We start from the raw sequence: 18,232 nt of genomic DNA, 5'->3' as shown, positions 1-18,232 counted from the left end.
GTTGCCTCCAGCAAGGAACACTTTGGATAATAGACTGCCTTCAATATTCTAGCACTCAGAGAGTCCTCATCGTTCATAATTCTCCATGCTTGTCGAGCCAGGAGAGCCAAATTAAACATCTCCAAGTTTCTGAACCCGAGACCCCCCATGTACTTAGGTCTGATCATCACATCCCAAGCAACCCATGCTGGCTTCCGCCTACCTCTCTTGCTCCCCCACCAAAATTGACGGATGATGGATGTTACGCTGTCACATACTCCTCTCGGTAGTCTGAAGCATGACATAGAGTAAACCGGGATCGCTTCTGCAATGGACTTTATAAGTACCTCCTTCCAAGCCGCAGACAGGAGTTTTTCCATCCAACCTCGCACCTTTTCCCATACTCTGTCTCGCAGGTATTTGAATGTGCCATTCTTGGAATGCCCCACATCTGTCGGCATGCCCAAGTAACGCTCACTGAGAGATTCATTATGTACCTGGAGACTGTTCTTGACTCCATCTCTTATTGTTTGAGGACATCCTTTACTGAAAAAAATTGAAGATTTCTCATTATTTATCCTTTGGCCTGATGCCTTGCAATAAATGTCCAGCAGGTTTGATACTTCATTAGCCTCCTCCACACTTGACTTGAAAAGCAACAGGCTATCATCTGCAAATAAAAGATGGTTAACAGCCGGAGCCGTCGGCGCCACCTTAATACCTGCAAGAAGTGATGACTGAGAACCAAATTTCAGGAGGCACGAAAGGCCCTCTGCCGCTATCAAGAAAAGGTAAGGGGAGATTGGATCTCCCTGCCGAATCCCTCTAGATGGTTTAAAAGACTCAAGCTTTTCCCCGTTAAACAAAACTAAAAAGACACCGATGATACCATGGTCATGACTGTATCAATCCACGCCTGTGTGAAACCAAGTTTTGCCATTATAGCCTTCAAGTACGGCTACTCTAGTCTATCGTAGGCTTTCATCATGTCCAACTTTAGAGCACAGAAACTGTTATTCTTTGACCTGGACCGTTTCATGAAGTGTAGACACTCATAAGCACAAATGATATTGTCAGTTATAAGTCTTCCAGGTACAAAGGCCGACTGTTCCTGAGAGATAATGTCTGGAAGGATAAGCTTCAATCTGTTCGCGACAACCTTCGAAGCTATCTTGTATAACACAATGCATAAACTGATTGGCCTGAATTGAGCAAGAAGCATAGGGTTTGTCACCTTTGGAATTAACACAAGGATGGTGTCATTGATGCACTCGGGGCTTTCCTCCCCCTGACTATCCTCAACACAATGTTGGTGACATCTTCCCCACACACCTCCCAATGCTTCTGATAAAACTGGGCAGGAAATCCGTCTGGACCCGGTGCTTTCGTTGGAAACATTTGGAACAGAGCACATTTTACCTCTTCGGTTATATATGGCGCACACAGAGCAGAGTTCATTTCCGCTGTCACTCTCTAAGGCACATGATCGAGCACATTCTGAAGCCCCTGCACTCCCTCGGATGTGTACAATTGTTGATAGAAGTTGTTGGCCAAAACCCTGAGTTCTGTCGGATCATCCACATGCACTCCCAATGAGTTCTGTAACGCCCGAATCATGTTCTTCTTCCTTCTTAAACTCGCACGAAGATGGAAGAACTTCGTATTTTTATCTTCGGATGAAAGCCACTCAATCCGTGCACGCTGTCTCCACATAATCTCCTCGTGGTAATAAAGCTCGATTAACCTCTCATTGATTTTCAGTTCTGCATGTGTTGGCGCTGTTCTGGGAGGGTCGCCCCTGAGCTTGTCCAACTCCTTTTTCAGTGCCTTTATTTCATGTCGGACGCTCCTTCGGTTACAAATTGCCATGGTGGCATTAATTGGGCCCATTTAAGGGATGCCTGGACTCACATGCGTAAGTACGAGCTAGTACTAGTCATCCGGACCCACAAGTGCCGATATGGCTGCTCCGGACCCACACAGTGTCAGTACGTGCCTTTCGGACCCACATGCGTCAGTCAGCTGATCCGCACCCATAAGTGTTAGCGTCGTCCGGACCCACATGTGCCAGTACGGCTGCTCTATATCCATAAGAGTCAGTACGAGTTGTTCGGACCCACATGTGTGGGTACGGCTACTCCACACCCATAAGTGCAGTACGAGTCGACCGGACCCACACATGCCAATACGGCTGCTTCCGCACCCACAAGAGTCCGTACGAGTCGTCCAGACCCACATGTGCCAGTACGGCTGCTCCGCACCCACAAGTATTAGTACAAGTCGAGCGGACCCACAAGTGCCATTACGAGTCAGTATGAGTCCCACATGCGTCAGTACGAGTCAGTATGAGACATCCAGACCCACAAGTTTCAGCACGGTTGATCCGCACCCACAAGTGTCAGTATGAGTCATCCGGACCCACGTGTGCCAGTACGGCTGCTTCGGACCCATAAGTGCAAGTACAGCTCCTCCGGACCCATAAATGTCTGTATGAGATGTTCAAACCCACAAGTGCCATTATGGCTGCTCCGGACCCATAAGCGTCAATATGAGTCAGTATGAGCGTCCACAGGGGGGAGAGAAGGAGCAGCCGCCCCTGTGCAACTCAGGCAACGGCGACCGCAGGGCGGGAGAAGGAGCGGACGCCCTTGTGCGACTTAGGCGACAGCCCCCGGGCAGCTAGGCGGCGGCAGAAATATGAAGAACGAAAGAGAAGAGAAACCTACGAACTAAGATAGGGCAATTCTTCAGAGCCTTCTCGGAAAAAAAACTAGCAAGGTTACATCCCTGGAGCAGTCTTCAGAGCCTTGGGCAAAACATGGTCATCTTTCGATGGACAGGAGGCGAAGATGCTCCCATGTATAGCAGTCGTGGTATAGCGGAGGGGTACATGGTACATCATACTTGATGATACCTCGCACGTTGTTGCGGGAATATTTTGTAACATATTTTTATGTGATTATGAAACATGAATATTTGAAGTAATAATACAAAAAGCTAAAACTGAAAATACATACTATAATTTATTATGTTTGATTACTATATAGTTGTAAAATATTTATTAAATATAAGTAACTTAATACAACAAAAATTCTCATGTACGTTTGCATGTTGAGATGAGTCTTTTTTCATGCATGTTTCATGATAAAGTGACATGCTTGCATGTTGAGAAACAACGTTGTTGCGGGAATATTTTGTAACATATTTTTATGTGATTATGAAACATGAATATTTGAAGTAATAATACAAAAAGCTAAAACTGAAAATACATACTATAATTTATTATGTTTGATTACTATATAGTTGTAAAATATTTATTAAATATAAGTAACTTAATACAACAAAAATTCTCATGTACGTTTGCATGTTGAGATGGGTCTTTTTTCATGCATGTTTCATGATAAAGTGACATGCTTGCATGTTGAGAGACAAATGATAGTGAAGGTGGCCTTTTCTCATGCATGTGGTGTGATGATGTAGCATGCTTGCATGTTGAGAGACAAATGATAGTGAAGGTGGGCCTTTTCTCATGCATGTGGTGTGATGATGTAGCATGCTTGCATGTTGAGAGAAATAGTTAGTGGGGGCTAGCTATTTAGATATAGAAGATTGTTATAACAATTGGTGTATATTTATTTGTTTGGAAATATATAATGTATATCACTCAATCTTCAACTGATCACTACTAAGAAAGGCCATTATATTATAGGTAGAAAACCCACTCACAGAAGAGAAAGCATCTCTTTAATTATTGTCCATATATAGGTAATCACTACTACAAGCCAACTAGTTAATATGTTGAACTTGTATTTTCAGGGTCTCGATGAATCTCTTCCCTTGACGAAAACATTCAGTCGAAAGAAAAACCGAAATCATTGGCCTTGAATTTCCCATATCTTGGTGGTCGCTCGTCATCCAGCAAACCAGGCGCAGGCTCCAGCACCATCTCGCCATCCACAACATAAAACACACCCAGTGAAAGTCTCTCCTTCTTGGCATTCGTCACCACCCTATGAACTGGGCTCATGAAGATTCCGTTGCACATTATCTGCTTGCATCAAATACTTGTATTAGGATGCAGGAAATAGGATATATGTACACTGATGATTGCAGATTATTCAAGAGAGCAAGTGCTTGGCTTCATACCTCCATGCAGTCAGCTAAGTTAATCACCAAAGTATAAGGCTTGGCTGGAACATTATACCATTTCCCATCTCTCTGAACTTGCAAGCCACCGACGTCGTGGTCGACAGAAAGGATGGTAAGGAGACCAACATCAGAGTGAGGCCTCATACCCAAAACTAGGTCAGGTCTCGGACATGGGGGGTAGTAGTTGAACCTAGCAAACCCACGAGCCTTGTTTGATATTTGGTTGACGAAGTAATCCTCATCAAGGTCCAGGATCTTGGCTATTGATCGCAAGATAAGATCTCTTATTCTCTTGGTTCTTGTTGCGTACTCAAGTAGCACATCCCTGTACACAGAAAGACTCTGGAATTAATAGTTTATAGTCAATCAAAGATTTTGATTTCTTTCTTCAGTTTCTATGAATTCGCTCTGAATATCCTTTTTTCTTCTTTGAAAAGATCTGAATATCTTTTAAAGAAAGCAATTAATCAATAAATTTCACAAAACTAATCCCTCTGTACCGAAATACTTGTCGTTGGGAAAAGTGCATCGCAAGCAAAAAAAATATTACATCATCAAGAGAAGCAACAGAGAATGAAGGTAAGGGGGTAGGTGATTAACCTGAAAGATTCCGGGTGGGTGGGCCACTTGGCAAAATTCCTCTCATCTTCCGGCTCCACTCTCAAATGCAACCGGTCGTTCCAGCTGAGGCCCTGATCCTGGGGGGTTACCACTTTGTCATTTCCATAGCCTTCCACCTCCAAGTGCCTGCCGCCATCTTTCAGGTTGCTACATTTGTGCTTTTCTTCAGACGGCTGCCGGAAGAAGTCCCTCGACGCGCTCATCATGGCGTCCATAAGAGACTCCTCAATTCCATGGTTGGTGACCTGGATAAAAATCTCAGCAAAAGTATAATGATTTTAGCTAGAAACTGAGGTGCTCACCAGGAAGAGGCCCCAGGTCTGTAGGGCCTCCCGGAGCTTGTGGGCCTCGTCGGCGGCCGTGAGCCGGCCAAGGTCGATGAGAGGGATGGGGTCCGGCATCTCGTCGGCGGCCAGCAGGTGGTCTTGGTCTCGCTCGTGCACCACGTACTGCCGCGGCGGCTCCTCGACGGCCGCCGCCAGCTCCTGCACCGTCGTCCGCACCATCGAGGGAGCTCTGTAGCCTCTGTTCTTGGTCACTGTGACAACCTTGCCGTGGTATCCCGACGGATGGAGGTCTATATGTAAGAGGAGCTAAACTTGGAGAGGAAGAAGAAGGAGAGAGGAGGGGAGACGGCAGTGTATCATTCCAATCTTGGGTGCCAACGTGTTGGGTTACTAGTGCTTACTTTTTTTCGATAATATAAAGTACTAGTGCAGTTGTGTCTCTTCTTGGGTACTACGTGTCCTGTTAGTACTACTGCTTGCTTACTGATGAAGTTGAAGGTAAAAATTGTCGCAAAAAAAAGGTAAAAAGGAAGGTGCCTTCCCTACATTTCGTGAGATCATGCGTGACGCACTCACCCACTCCATGCCACTCTTCTTTGATTTGTCAGTCACAACTCATATCATCTTCCAGAGTTCCAGTCCAGTAGGATTGCGACAGAGCTAAGATTTGCCCATTCAGTTTCATTGTGCCATCCACAGCCTCCAGGCACCTCAAGGAATCCCAGTGGCAGTATCTAGGAGATTCTTGAGGTGCTGTGACGCTTTGTTTTAGAAAGTAGGCCGGAGCCCGGTTATATTGAAGGCGCTTTGTCGAGGATGCTCCTTGTTTTTCAGATGAACAAGTTGCTTGTTCTTCAGGCAGAGCTTTTTCAATGGCGCGGATGCCGATTGTTGTTGCCCTTTTTAGCTGAAATTCACAAGTTCAGAATGCAATGCCTGACCTAAGATGGTCTGGAATTCTGTCAATGTTTACCACTCAATAATCTTCAAGTAGCCACTGTTACTGTATGAAAGAATTCATTAATTGGATTCTCTTCAAGTATGTCCAGAGTTCATTGACTGAATCGACCGCATACATGTCTTGCATATTTTTTGTTTTGTGGTGGTGCTGGAATTCCAGAGCCAAAATCGTAGTGCCTTGAGGCAGCAGGGCAGCGGGGAGAGTCAATCACGCATCCAAGGGATATCATCTGTAGACCAAAAGACCAAGGGGTCTAGGTATTGAGAATCTAGAAGTTAAGAATAAATGCCTTCTTAGCAAGTGGCTGTGGAAGCTCTCATCGAAGAATGATGCTATGTGGGCTCAAATCCTTCGCAGCAAGTATCTCCAGACAAAAACTTTGTCCCAGGTTACAGTCAGGCCGACCGATTCACCTTTCTGGAAAAGCCTGATGAAAGTCAAACAGTCCTTATTTAATAGGACGAAGTTTGTTATTGGAAACGGCACGAGTACACGTTTCTGGGAGGATACTTGGCTCGGCGAGACACCCTTGGCCATCCAATATCTGTCTTTATACCGCATTGTTCAACGACGTGAGGTGTTCGTCGCATCGGTCTTTCAATCTACCCCCCTTAATATTCAGTTCCGACGAACGCTAGCGGGCAATCGTTGGGAAGAATGGCTCCGTCTAGTTAGGAGACTGATGGAGGTCCAGCTTTCACAACAACCCGATGAATTACGCTGGAAATTGACTAAGTCTGGAGTATTCACGGTTAAATCAATGTATATTGATGTTATTAATTCGAACTCCATTCCTACGTCCAAGCATGTTTGGGATGTCAAAATTCCTTTGAAAATAAAAGTGTTAATGTGGTTTGTCCATAAACAAGTTATTTTAACTAAGGACAACTTGATAAAGCGTAATTCGACAGGACCTGCTAGGTGTAGTTTCTACGATCGGGATGAGACTATCAAACACCTCTTTTTTGATTGCCCGTTGGTCAAGGTACTTTGGCAGACGGTCCACATTGCTTTTAATATCAATCCACCGAATTCTGTTAATGCGTTATTTGGGACATGGCTTAATGGGATTGAGCCTGACTTAGCGAGACATATTCGGGTTGGAGTTTGTGCTTTGCTGTGGACTATCTGGACTTGCAGAAATGATTTGGTTTTTAACAGAATATCATGTATATATTTTTTGCAGGTCATATTCCGAACTACGGCTCTGATCCGTTCGTGGTCGCTACTCATCCAGACGGAGGCCAGGGAGCATTTGGTTACTGGGTCTTTCCGCTGGGAGATGGTAGTTCGGAATATCTTCAACCGGTTTGGATGGCGGTCATGTAATAGGATAGGCAATTAGTTTCCCTATCTAGTTTTAGCCAGCCGGTTGTGGCGTCTTTTCTTGGCTAGTTGGTGTTTATAGCCCTTATTGGCTCTGTGTGAGCTTTCTATACTTTTTTATTACTTTTGGAGACCTTCAAAATCATGTTGGCACTACTTTATTTGATTAATAAGATGGCTGTATGCATCTTTCTAATGCAGAGGCCGGGGAATCCCCCTTTTTAAAAAAAAAATCACACATCCACCAATATGCTATGCTGCTTACCGAATTATATGAATCACCTGCGCTTGCCTATGGCAGAGATTCATACTTCCTCTGTTTTTATTTACTCTACATATTAGAGTTGACCGAAGTCAAACTTTCTAATATTTGACCAAGTTTAGAGGAAAGAATATAAATATTTATCATAACAAAATCTATATGTTGTGGAAGTACATTCAACAATGAATCTAATAGTATTGATTTGTTACTATATATGCCAATATTTTTGTCTATAAATTTAATCAAAGTTTATAAAGTTTAACTTTAACCAAAGCTAATACGCGAACTAAATAAAAACGGAGGGAGTACATAACATGTCTTCGGGAGTTACGCAACATGCAACAACACTTTAAAAAAAACTCCTCTGCTGCTTGCTGAAATAATACTGCAGTACTGAATATTATAGTGTACTAATTGACTCTAGAGGATGTAGCTGTGGTATATAAAACTCTTGAAAAACAATGTATACAGTAAAGCGCTTGTATTCAGTCCAGTTATATCCCTGAGACTGAGATTATCTACCTTATCTTCGACGAGAACAACACGATTTGTGAGGAGCATGTGCTCAGCTGGAAGCAGTCCTCAGGGTCTTGGGCAAAACAGGGGTATGTTTCTTTCATTTGTAGATCATACACTGTATAACAAAACAACTGATATACATTGTAACAGCTAGAGTATAGTATTTGTTTCAAAAGGGGCAGTGTTGCTTGTTTCTTCAGACGAACTCGTGTCAAATTACTCGTTTTTCTGCCACATTGTGGACGCTCATTGTTGTTGCTGTCGGCCTTCTTAGCCGATAGTGTCAAAAATTGTGGCGAGAAAGAGTCACAAATTCAGAATGCAATGCCGGCCTTTCGGGCAACCAATGCATGGGGAAAAAAATCCATTCGACCATTCCCCCCCTATTGCAACTCCATCCTACTCGCCGGCGGCGCTCCTCCCCCCCAATATCCCAACCTCCTACTCGCCGGCGGTTCACGTCTCTCATTCGGAATCGGGTAGAGTTCCTCCGTTGCCACCATTGATTCCGGATCCGAAGAGATATCGCTGTCGATGCCGATGGCTCTATTTAATCGCGGCCGCGGGAGCGACATCTACTCGCTTTTCGATTCGTCGCGCAGGCGCCGGTGGAGGCACCTTGCTGATGGCCCGGATCAGGACGGATCGACCCCTGCGCCGGCGGCTGCGGCCGGCCCGCGGCGACGACCGGGTGAGCGCCCTCCCCGACGACCTCCTGCTCCTCGTCCTGCGCCGTCTCGACACCCGCACGGCGCTCGGCACCGGCCTGCTGTCCAGGCGCTGGGGCCGCCTCCAGCGTGAGCTCCCGGCCCTCGATTTCCGGGTCAGCAACATGCTCCCACCGCGCTACCATGGCCTGGTGTTTCTTCACCACGACACGAACAGGAATGGACCTCATCGTCTGTTTAAAAAGTTCGCCTTTATGCCAACATTATGAGGTATGAGCGCCGCGCCATGCGCGCATTGACCAGCTCCGTCGAGAGCTTCTTGGATGAGGATGGCGCTCGAGGAGCTAGCCGGAGCTTGAGCAGGCTGAGGCTCGAGTTCTTCATCACTCACAACACCGGCTGCATGAACAGGCTAATCGCCAAGTGCATCGACCATTGGGGGGTCAGGGACCTCGAAGCTGTTGCCAGACCGATCTACTTCCGGCAATCCGTCCACACCTTCCCCAGCTACGGCCTCTGCCAGGAGCCTCGCGCTTCGTCCTTGCGAAGCCTCAAGCTTGGAGGCTGCACGCTCCCGCCTCTGCACGAGTTCAGCTTCGAACAGAAAAAGCTAACTGGTGTGGGGATACAGAAAAAAACAAAGGACAGATGCCTTGACGCCAACACCGGCGCCGCCGACTCTGCTTCACGCGCGTCTAAAAGTTTCCGAGTTGCAAGTTAGGAAACAGGACCGTGCTTATACTACCGGCATGTGGGAGTTCTTTCTTGACCCATCCGCTCTCTAGAGCGAGACGCTGGGCGAGTTTGGTTGCTTGTATCGAGGCCAATCAAGGCCGCGCGGTGCAGCATTTTTTCGGACCTTGATTGTTTGGTTCCTCGCATATATTTTTGAGCCCACATAACACGGTTCTTAAAGCAACTCTGGACCTGGCCTGTTATGAACGATCGAATCGGCAGTTTTCCGAAAGGCAGGTCCGAGGGACGCTTCGAGGCGCACGTGGGTGGCTCTCTGGAGACGTGTGTCTCGAGTTAATCCCTCCCTCTCTCCCTAATCCTCAATCCGACTCTGCAGCTCCTTGACGCTGTCGCGCCCTCGCTGGAGCGGTCGAGCCGGCCCCGCCCCTCGCCGCCAAGCCGTCTCCACGACCGACGAAGTGGCCTCCGCTGAGTCGGCCTCTACCTCGCGCCGTTTGTACCACAAGCTGCGCCTCACCGCCGCAGGCTTGCCTCTGTCGTGCCCTCAACTCGCCGGCTACGCCGCCTCAGGCCGGTCACGCCGCTTCAGCTGCCGACCCGAGCCAGTCGCGAGCCGCTCGGCCAGCCGCCGCCGCTGCGGCTTTACCTCCGCGCCCACCGAGTGACCTCTTTGTGGCCGCGCTGCTGGGGCAAGAGGCCGGCCGACCCGGACCGCGCGAGGCGGCTCGCCCGCTCCGCTGGTGCCCCTCTTCGATCGGTTTTGTGCCAAGCAGTTGATCCTAGAGTTCTTGGACGAGGTCGTCAAGACGCCCACCATGCTTGTTGGCAACTCTGTGGGCAGCCTTGCTTGTGTCATTGCCACCTCAGGTTAGACAATTGCACATGTCGAATATGGAATAGTAACTCTGTAGCTGGTTCTGAAGAATGATTTTGCAGCTGACAACTCTGTGGGAACCCGGTCTTCTTCGTCACCGACGACCGCGTCCTCTGCTGCGGCGTCGGCGTCGTCTACTTCTTCACCCGGGAGTCCTCCTTCCAGCCGATGGACATCTCATCCCCGTTCGCCGCGATGACCTCTTCCAGCACGAGCACGCCGTGCTCGCGCCGCAGCCTCGACGCGGCCTACGGCGGCCCGGCCCCGCGCTGGATCCAGTTCTGGAGCGACACCGCCTCCGACAGGCGCCGCCGCGACTCATCGTCCTCCGAAGCCTCCACCGCAACACATCCTCGTCAGGCTACTGCTCGCCACCTCAGAGGTCGATGCCGCGCTGGGTCGACAACTACCTGGACAAGCTCGGATCAGTGCTCAAGAAAGGTGGCTGGAGGGACAGGGAGGTGGACGAGATGGTCGAGGTGGCCGCCTCGGGAATGTTCGACGGCGAGGAGGCTCCGCCAGCCGCAGACGCGGAGGCCGTGCTCGACACACTGCTGCTGAAGACAGACCGGTGCTCAGAGTCCCTCAGGCGAGCCGGGCGCGGCCACGGCCACGGTCACCGGGAGCTGGTGGTGGGCACGATGGGCAGTGGAAGCTCCGGCGCGCTCAAAGTGTTCAACGACACGAGATGCCAAACCTGATGGGTGTTAAGCTTTGTTGTTAACTCCTAATCATATGCACGTACGCAACCAAACGCCGGATGAAAATTGCATCTCGATGACAAGACCCCTAATCCTAATGCAGGCAACCAATCAACTGGCCATCTACGTTTTTGGCCCTGCTCGGTCATCTGGCTCGTTTTTTGCTCTCCTAGCCATGCCCGTTGGAGAAACTAACCAAATACGCCCGCTGTGTTTGTTCTGCACTTCTGCTAGGTAGAGTATGCTTCTGCTGCAGATAAACGACAGGAATACTGGTTCATTCGGGTAAACATTGCTAGACATGCTTGGTACCGACCACGGGCTGCTTCACTGAAACAAGGGCAATGCGCAGCGGCACTTGACGGTGTCAAATACTCACAGTGGCTCCCACCTACTACACGGAGCCACCCAAGGTTGCTTGTGCAGAAAGGGTCTCCCTCCCCTGCGCACCTCCGTTGCACTTGCGGAATGGCTGCGTCAAGAGACCATGATCACTCGCCACCTGGTACCACCTGCCGCACCCAAGCGAAAATCCACAGCTAAACCTAACAGCGCACGCGCCACAGTAAGAATCATCGTGCTTTTTAAAGAGATTGTCATGCTCGTGGCACATAAAAAAAATTACTTACAGTATAAAATTACCGCGTCCAGGCCTACACGGCTATGGGTCGTGCGACGGTGTGCGCGCGTTTTGCGGTAAGGCGATGTGATAGTTTTGTGTCAGAGCCAGTGGACAGAGAGAAAAAAAATGTGAATCGGGAGAGGAGCGTATCAACTCGCGTCCACGGCCGATTGATCAGGCCGTTTTGCCCGGCTCGTTGGGCGCTGAAAGATTCCAGGCTCCACCACCGCCACCGCCACCGCCACCTACCGGCGTCTAATTTAAGCCCGAGCAGTGGCGATCCCGGAGGGGGAGGAGGGTGGCGTCCGTCACGTCGCCCCATGAAAACGAAGCCGCAACCACGGTGGAAGGATCAACCCACATGACCTACCTCCGGCCTCGCCTCCGGGAGGTCGTCTTCATCTGAAAAAGGAGAGGAGGGAGAGAAACTGCAGCTACATCTACACGGCTCCAACGCAACTGCACAGGTCCATGTCGCAAACTGACAGCTCCATGTGGGGCTGCCCAAGGCCAACGCATCGGGAAAGAGACGGAGCCCCCGGGCTAGCCGCTAGCCGTGTCGTGTGCTATTTTGACTCCCTGCTAAAAAAGGGGAGAGCAGTACAACATGGAGTGGCACAAAACGTACACCGGCACACTACTGGGAAATGTGTGGGCAATTCTTCAAGACATGAGCACTTCTTGTTTTGTAGGCGCCCTTGAAGAATTTGCGGTGTCCCAAATTTTACAATGCACATAAAGGTCGTCCCGCCATCGCCACCTCTGCGGTGAGCACGTCCGTATTTTTTTCTCCTCTGCGGTGACCAGGGCAACCCTAGCCCTCGCCATCGCCACCTCCTACCTTCTTCTTTGTCCCCTTAGTGCCGCCAAACAAAGTGCATGTTGTATTACACGGTAATCGTCGAGGTTCTCACTAACTGAGGATGGCGACGGTTGCATACGCACAATGAGACCAGATGCAATGTTTGGGGGAATCGGTAAGCTGGTTCAGGCAACTCGTTTGGGAAATCCAACGGTGTGGTGCCCCTTCCCAACATGGGTGGTCGTGCGGGCTTCGGATCACCAGCAATACGCTGCATTGGCTCACCCGCAGACAACCTTGACATTTTGTTGCATACGCAATGAGTCCGGATGCAATATTTGGGGAATCGCTAAACTGGTTCAAGCAGCTCGTTCGAGAAATCCAACAATGTGGTGCCCCTTCCTAACATGGGTGGTCGCGCGGGCTTCGGATCGCTAGCAATACGATGCATTGGCTCACCCGCAGACAACCTCATCGATCTGTACGCGAGGAGGGGGGGCATTGCTGCTTCTTGCATCGTCCGTATTGTGATGCTCGGTTGCTTCCCACGGCAAATGGTGGGCATAGGCGCTCCCGCGGAACTCGTCGTTAGCATCACCCCTTCACTTTGCTGATCACCTACGACGGTGATGCACTTCTCTTTTGAAGATGGATAGAGTTGCGGTTCCACTCTTGGCGTGGCTTTGATGGAGGATCACACTAGAGAGGAGTTCCGCTCGTGGGCTACCATGAGCTAGCCCCGAAGAGCACCGCGGTGGGTTCAAGTGAAATCATGAATGACATAGCTCTCATAAGATCCTCCATGGAAATGGTGACCAGAAGGTCACTACACATCCATGGTGAAACGTTTTGGATGCTGAATGAAAATCCTTGTCCAGCCGTTTACACGTTGGATTGATGTGACGGAGCTGTCTGATTTGCCCGGAGGAGAGGGTATACCTTTATTTTTCGATACCATCCTTTTTGGATCCTAGCAAGTGAGTCAAATTACACAGGAAGACCCTTTCTGCGAAGTGCGCTGGACAAGGGCATAATTGATTTAGTGCCACAAATTGGCATGTCAATGTTTGGCATTATGCCAAATATTAGCTATTCATTGTTTGCCAAGTTTTGTTGCCTATCTCATATAATGTTGTCAATATTTGACAAGTCTTGATACCGCCAACATTTGACAATGCCAACATTTGGCTAGCCGAATATTGGCAACAAACCAATCATGCTCCAAGTCCTCAACCGATTCCACACGCCACGACCAATGAGCTAATCAGACACCACGAAAGCCAACAAGTGCCGTGAGACAACCAACGAAATATTTAAAATTGCTGGGGAATGTGGGTGCACGTACAAATAGTCTCCATTGCAACAACCGACGATGCATTCACAAAAAATAAAAACACGGACGCAGGTCCGTCTATTTTCTTCCTTTCTTCAGATCACAAGGGAGAGAAGTCCATGCCCCGGCGGGCACACGTCGGCATCACTCGCTCCCTCCCCCCATCTCTTGCCCGCGTAGCTTCCCGCAGTTTGACCACCTCCAAGCAGCCACCAAGCAGAACTGCACAAGAGAGGAGAGAGGCCGGCACAAGCGAAGCCGCCATACACAAACTGGATCATAGACAGGCGGCCCGCGGAGGGGGTCAAAAGGCAGAGCGAGCGGCGAAGGGGCGAGGGCGATGGACATGAAGCGGGCGCGGAGCCCCCGGGCTCCGGCCGACGGCGGCGACGACGACAAGAGGCGGGCTGCGAGCGCCAAGTGGGGCGGCGCCGTCCGGCCCAAGATGGTGCTGGTCGGGTTCCTCGTCACCCTGGCCCTCCTCGCCTTCACCTTCGGCGGCCGCCCGGTCGCCCTCCCCTCCGCCCCCTCCTCGCCGTCCTCCGTCCCCAAGGCCGGCGGCCGCCACGTCGTCGCCGCCGCCGGCGGCAAAAGCGCAACGCCCAAAAGTAAGCTTCCTTTTCCCCGTGTGAATTTCGTTGCGGAGATCACGTCCCACGTATGGCCGAAAAGCCCGATCGTTGACCGCCAGTACGCGGAGGAATTCCTGGTCGGGGTTGGTTCTGTTGGCCTACGAGCACGCCGCCGCCGTAAGCAAAATCCGCGTCTTTATTCACACCATCCAGCAGAGTAGTGCTGCAGTGCGGAAATTGGCTTTTTGCAGGAGGTACGAGGATGCCATCTTCAGCAATTAGTGAGTTAAAACACCGGCATTATCATTACCACAGATCTGGCCGGATTTGTGCCCGGATCGCTGGCGATCTCGTGGATCAGACCATCAGATCGCGCTCGCTAGCAGGAGCAGGGCGACTGAATAGTCAGCTCTCCCTCTGGTTCTGGCGCTGTGGCGACAGTGCTGCCTCTGACGCTGGCGCATCCTTTTGCGGATCTTGTCCTGCCTCATCAATCTTTTCCCCAAGGGATGTGGCTTGTGCCGTAATGTCGGTGGATTGCCCCTGCAAAGGGTGCTCCAAAATGTCCACACCTTTTTACTTGATGATGAGTGGTCCCTCACTTTGTGAGACAAGTAGTAGTACTGTTATTCTTCAAGTACTACTCCATGTGTCCATCTGTCTGGTTGAGGCTCCGTAAAAGTAATAATTTGTTAAACTACTGAGGGCCAAAAGTGGTGAGCCTGACTCCAACCTGAGTAGTCTCTCAATCTTCGCTTGCACAATGTCAGGAAAACACTCAAAATTAAAATGCTACGCCGCTCCTGAAATCAGCTCTCAATTGTAGCACCGTAGATATTACTCCCTCTCTCCCAAAATATAAGAACGTTTTTAACATTATGCTAGTGTAAAAAATGTTCTTATATTTCGACAAGGAGGGAGTAATTGCTTGATGTTACTGACAAATCAAAGCCATTCTTCGTCTGCAAATTTTTGAACGGGGCACTACCCCCTTTTTCATCAACCGAATAACAACGGAAATACAGAGTTCCGAGCCAGAGAGTTTAAGGGGACGGGCGAGTAGAAAGCGAGTTACTAGCATTTTACTAACCATTCAGTTAACTTTTTCGTCTGCAAATGCCTCCAAGATATGTGATTCTAACCATTCATTTAAAATTTTCTTGCAGAGAACGTAATCCCTCCGAAGAACGTAACCGCGCCAGCAGCCACAACTCCGTCGCCGTCGCAGGACAAGCTCCTGGGAGGGCTACTCTCGGCGGCGTTCGACGAGTCCACCTGCCAGAGCCGATACAAGTCGTCCCTGTACCGTAAGCCGTCGCCGTTCCCGCTCTCCCCGTACCTGGTGAAGAAGCTGCGCAAGTACGAGGCGTACCACAAGAAGTGCGGCCCGGGCACGCAGCGGTACCGGACGGCCGTCGAGCAGCTCCAGGCCGGGCGCAACGCCGACAGCGCCGAGTGCAGGTACGTGGTGTGGTTCCCCTGCAACGGCCTCGGCAACCGCATGCTCACCATCGCCTCCACCTTCCTCTACGCGCTGCTCTCCGGCCGGGTCATGCTCCTCAACGTGCCGCCGGAGCAGGAGGGCCTCTTCTGCGACCCCTTCCCGGCCACCTCCTGGGTGCTCCCCGGCGGCTTCCCCGAGGGCAACCCCATGAAGCTCAACGTCGGCGCGCCCGAGAGCTACGTCAACATGCTCAACAACGGCGTCATCCGGCACGACACGCCGGCGGCGTCGCTGCCGGCGCACGTGTACCTCCACGTCGAGCAGACCCGGCTGCGGCTGTCGGACAACATCTTCTGCGACGACGACCAGCGGCTGCTCCGCAAGTTCACCTGGATGATCCTCAAGTCCGACAGCTACTTCGCGCCGGCGCTCTTCCTCACGCCCATGTACGAGAAGGAGCTGGCGCGGATGTTCCCGCAGAGGGAGGCCGTGTTCCACCACCTCGGCCGCTACCTCTTCCACCCGACCGACCGGGTGTGGGGGATCGTGCGGCGCTACTACGAGGCCTACCTCGCCCGCGTGGACGAGAAGATCGGCTTCCAGATCAGGATCTTCCCGGAGAAGCCGGTCAAGTTTGAGAACATGTACGACCAGCTCACCAGGTGCATCAGGGAGCAGCGCCTGCTGCCGGAGCTCGGCGACCCGGCGTCCCCGGCGAACGCGACCGGCGACGACGGGAAGGTGAAGGCCGTGCTGATCGCGTCGCTCTACTCGGGCTACTACGACAAGATCCGGGGCCTCTACTACGAGAGCCCCACCAAGACGGGGGAGATCGTGGCGGTGTACCAGCCGAGCCACGAGGAGAAGCAGGAGTACGCGTCCAACGAGCACAACCAGAAGGCGCTGGCCGAGATCTACCTCCTCAGCTACTGCGACAAGATCGCCATGAGCGCCTGGTCCACCTTCGGCTACGTCGCCTACGGCTTCGCCGGCGTCAAGCCGTGGATCCTGCTCCGCCCGGACTGGAACAAGGAGGTCTCCGACGTCGCGTGCGTCCGCTCCACGTCCGTCGAGCCGTGCCTGCACTCGCCGCCGATCCTCGGGTGCCGGGCCAAGAAGGAGGTGGACGTGGCCCGCGTCAAGCCCTACGTCCGGCACTGCGAGGACGTCGGCTTCGGCCTCAAGCTGTTCGATACCTAAATATGACATGGAGCTAGGATCGTGTTCGGTTCAGTTCTACGTTCCGAAAACTACATAAGTAAGGTTTTTCAGTTTTTCTTCTTCCCCCACCAGTGGATTAATTAGGTGTTGGGGGGATGCCCTCTTGCATTCGTTTCGTACTGTATTCAAATTCGTTCTTTGTACGACATGTCGCGTACGTACACGCGTATACACATTACACAGATCACTATTTGACCTCCGGCTATACACCTACCCATATCGTTTTCTTTGCCGACATATTTTAAAAATCCATGAAAAATGCATGGCAAATTTCTGATAATCTTTATATGCATCATGGCAATTTTTACTTCAAAACATGATGAATTCTTATACAACAACATGACAAATTTATCTGCTTTCGCAAGGCAATTCTTAAGCGTTTGTTGGGAGTGTTTTTTCTTTACCAAACGAAAACATTTGTTTTGTCTTGGCTGGGGGAACGGTCGTTCGCTCGTTCTATCCTCTAGAGGGAACATTAGATGTACCTTGGTATCCTTTTATTCTCACCCGGTGGCTGATATAAACTGCGTGGGCGAGCTCTCTCCTCACTCCCGCTCACACGGGATCAACATGTAGCCGTGTTGGATATCCCACTCAATGGATTATGTTTTGGGATTTCAATCCAGATTTTTTTTTCAAAACTATGATATATTTTATAGCATTTTCGGAAACTATAGCATGATTTTCTTAAAAATCAAAAGTAGTAGCCCGTCGGCCATCTCTGAGCCGAAGTAGGACTTTTCGGCCACAGCTAGACCGAAGTAGAGTTTTCGGCCATCTCTTGGCCGAAGTAGGACTTTTCGGCCACATATAGGCCGAAGTAGGACTTTTTGGTCAAGTCTTGGCCGAAATAGACTTTTTGGTCAAGTCTAAGCCGAAAAGTACTTTTTGGTCTCATGTAGGCCGAAGTTGCATGGCTCATATAATACAGTGAAATGTATTTTCTCGCCACCTGTTTCCTGCCAACCCCTTCCCGCCATATGTTCCCGCCACCCGTTTCCCGCCAACCCCTTCCCGCCAATCCTTTCCCGCCTTATTTTCCCGCCAATCCCTTCCCGCCTTATTTTCCCGCCAACCCTTTCCCGCCATACCGCAGTTATTCTTTCCCGCCATTTTCTCCTCTGTATCTATAAAACCCCCTTCAGGCGGATGTGGATAAGCATTCCAGTGTAGTGTAGTCGAGATATCCCATTAT

At 50.4% G+C, this 18,232-nt stretch overlaps 2 protein-coding genes and 1 pseudogene across 2 annotated transcripts; 2 read left to right on the top strand and 1 right to left on the bottom strand.

Moving 5' to 3' along the window:
- Positions 1-3,662: 3,662 nt before the first annotated feature.
- LOC125530560 (2-oxoglutarate-dependent dioxygenase 11) lies at positions 3,663-5,378 on the bottom strand. The gene is made up of 4 exons (XM_048694940.2): positions 5,052-5,378; positions 4,729-4,994; positions 4,126-4,453; positions 3,663-4,027 (listed from the first exon to the last, which is right to left on the bottom strand). Exons 1-4 carry the CDS (start codon positions 5,253-5,255, stop codon positions 3,830-3,832), a joined length of 996 nt encoding a protein of 331 aa, XP_048550897.1. The 5' UTR covers positions 5,256-5,378; the 3' UTR covers positions 3,663-3,829.
- A 5,030-nt stretch (positions 5,379-10,408) lies between these two features.
- Positions 10,409-11,551, top strand: LOC147966122 (uncharacterized; annotated as a pseudogene).
- Positions 11,552-13,868: 2,317 nt separating this feature from the next.
- On the top strand, positions 13,869-17,274 carry LOC147966121 (putative fucosyltransferase 8). The gene is made up of 2 exons (XM_087528663.1): positions 13,869-14,408; positions 15,539-17,274. Exons 1-2 carry the CDS (start codon positions 14,141-14,143, stop codon positions 17,014-17,016), a joined length of 1,746 nt encoding a protein of 581 aa, XP_087384789.1. The 5' UTR covers positions 13,869-14,140; the 3' UTR covers positions 17,017-17,274.
- Positions 17,275-18,232: the final 958 nt, after the last annotated feature.

The sequence above is a fragment of the Triticum urartu genome, chromosome 6A (assembly GCF_056163025.1).
Source record: "Triticum urartu cultivar PI428250 chromosome 6A, HENAU_Tu73, whole genome shotgun sequence".
Classification (NCBI taxonomy): Eukaryota; Viridiplantae; Streptophyta; class Magnoliopsida; order Poales; family Poaceae; genus Triticum; species Triticum urartu.
Note: the sequence above shows the minus strand (reverse complement) of the source record. Positions and strands in the feature narration are given on the sequence as shown.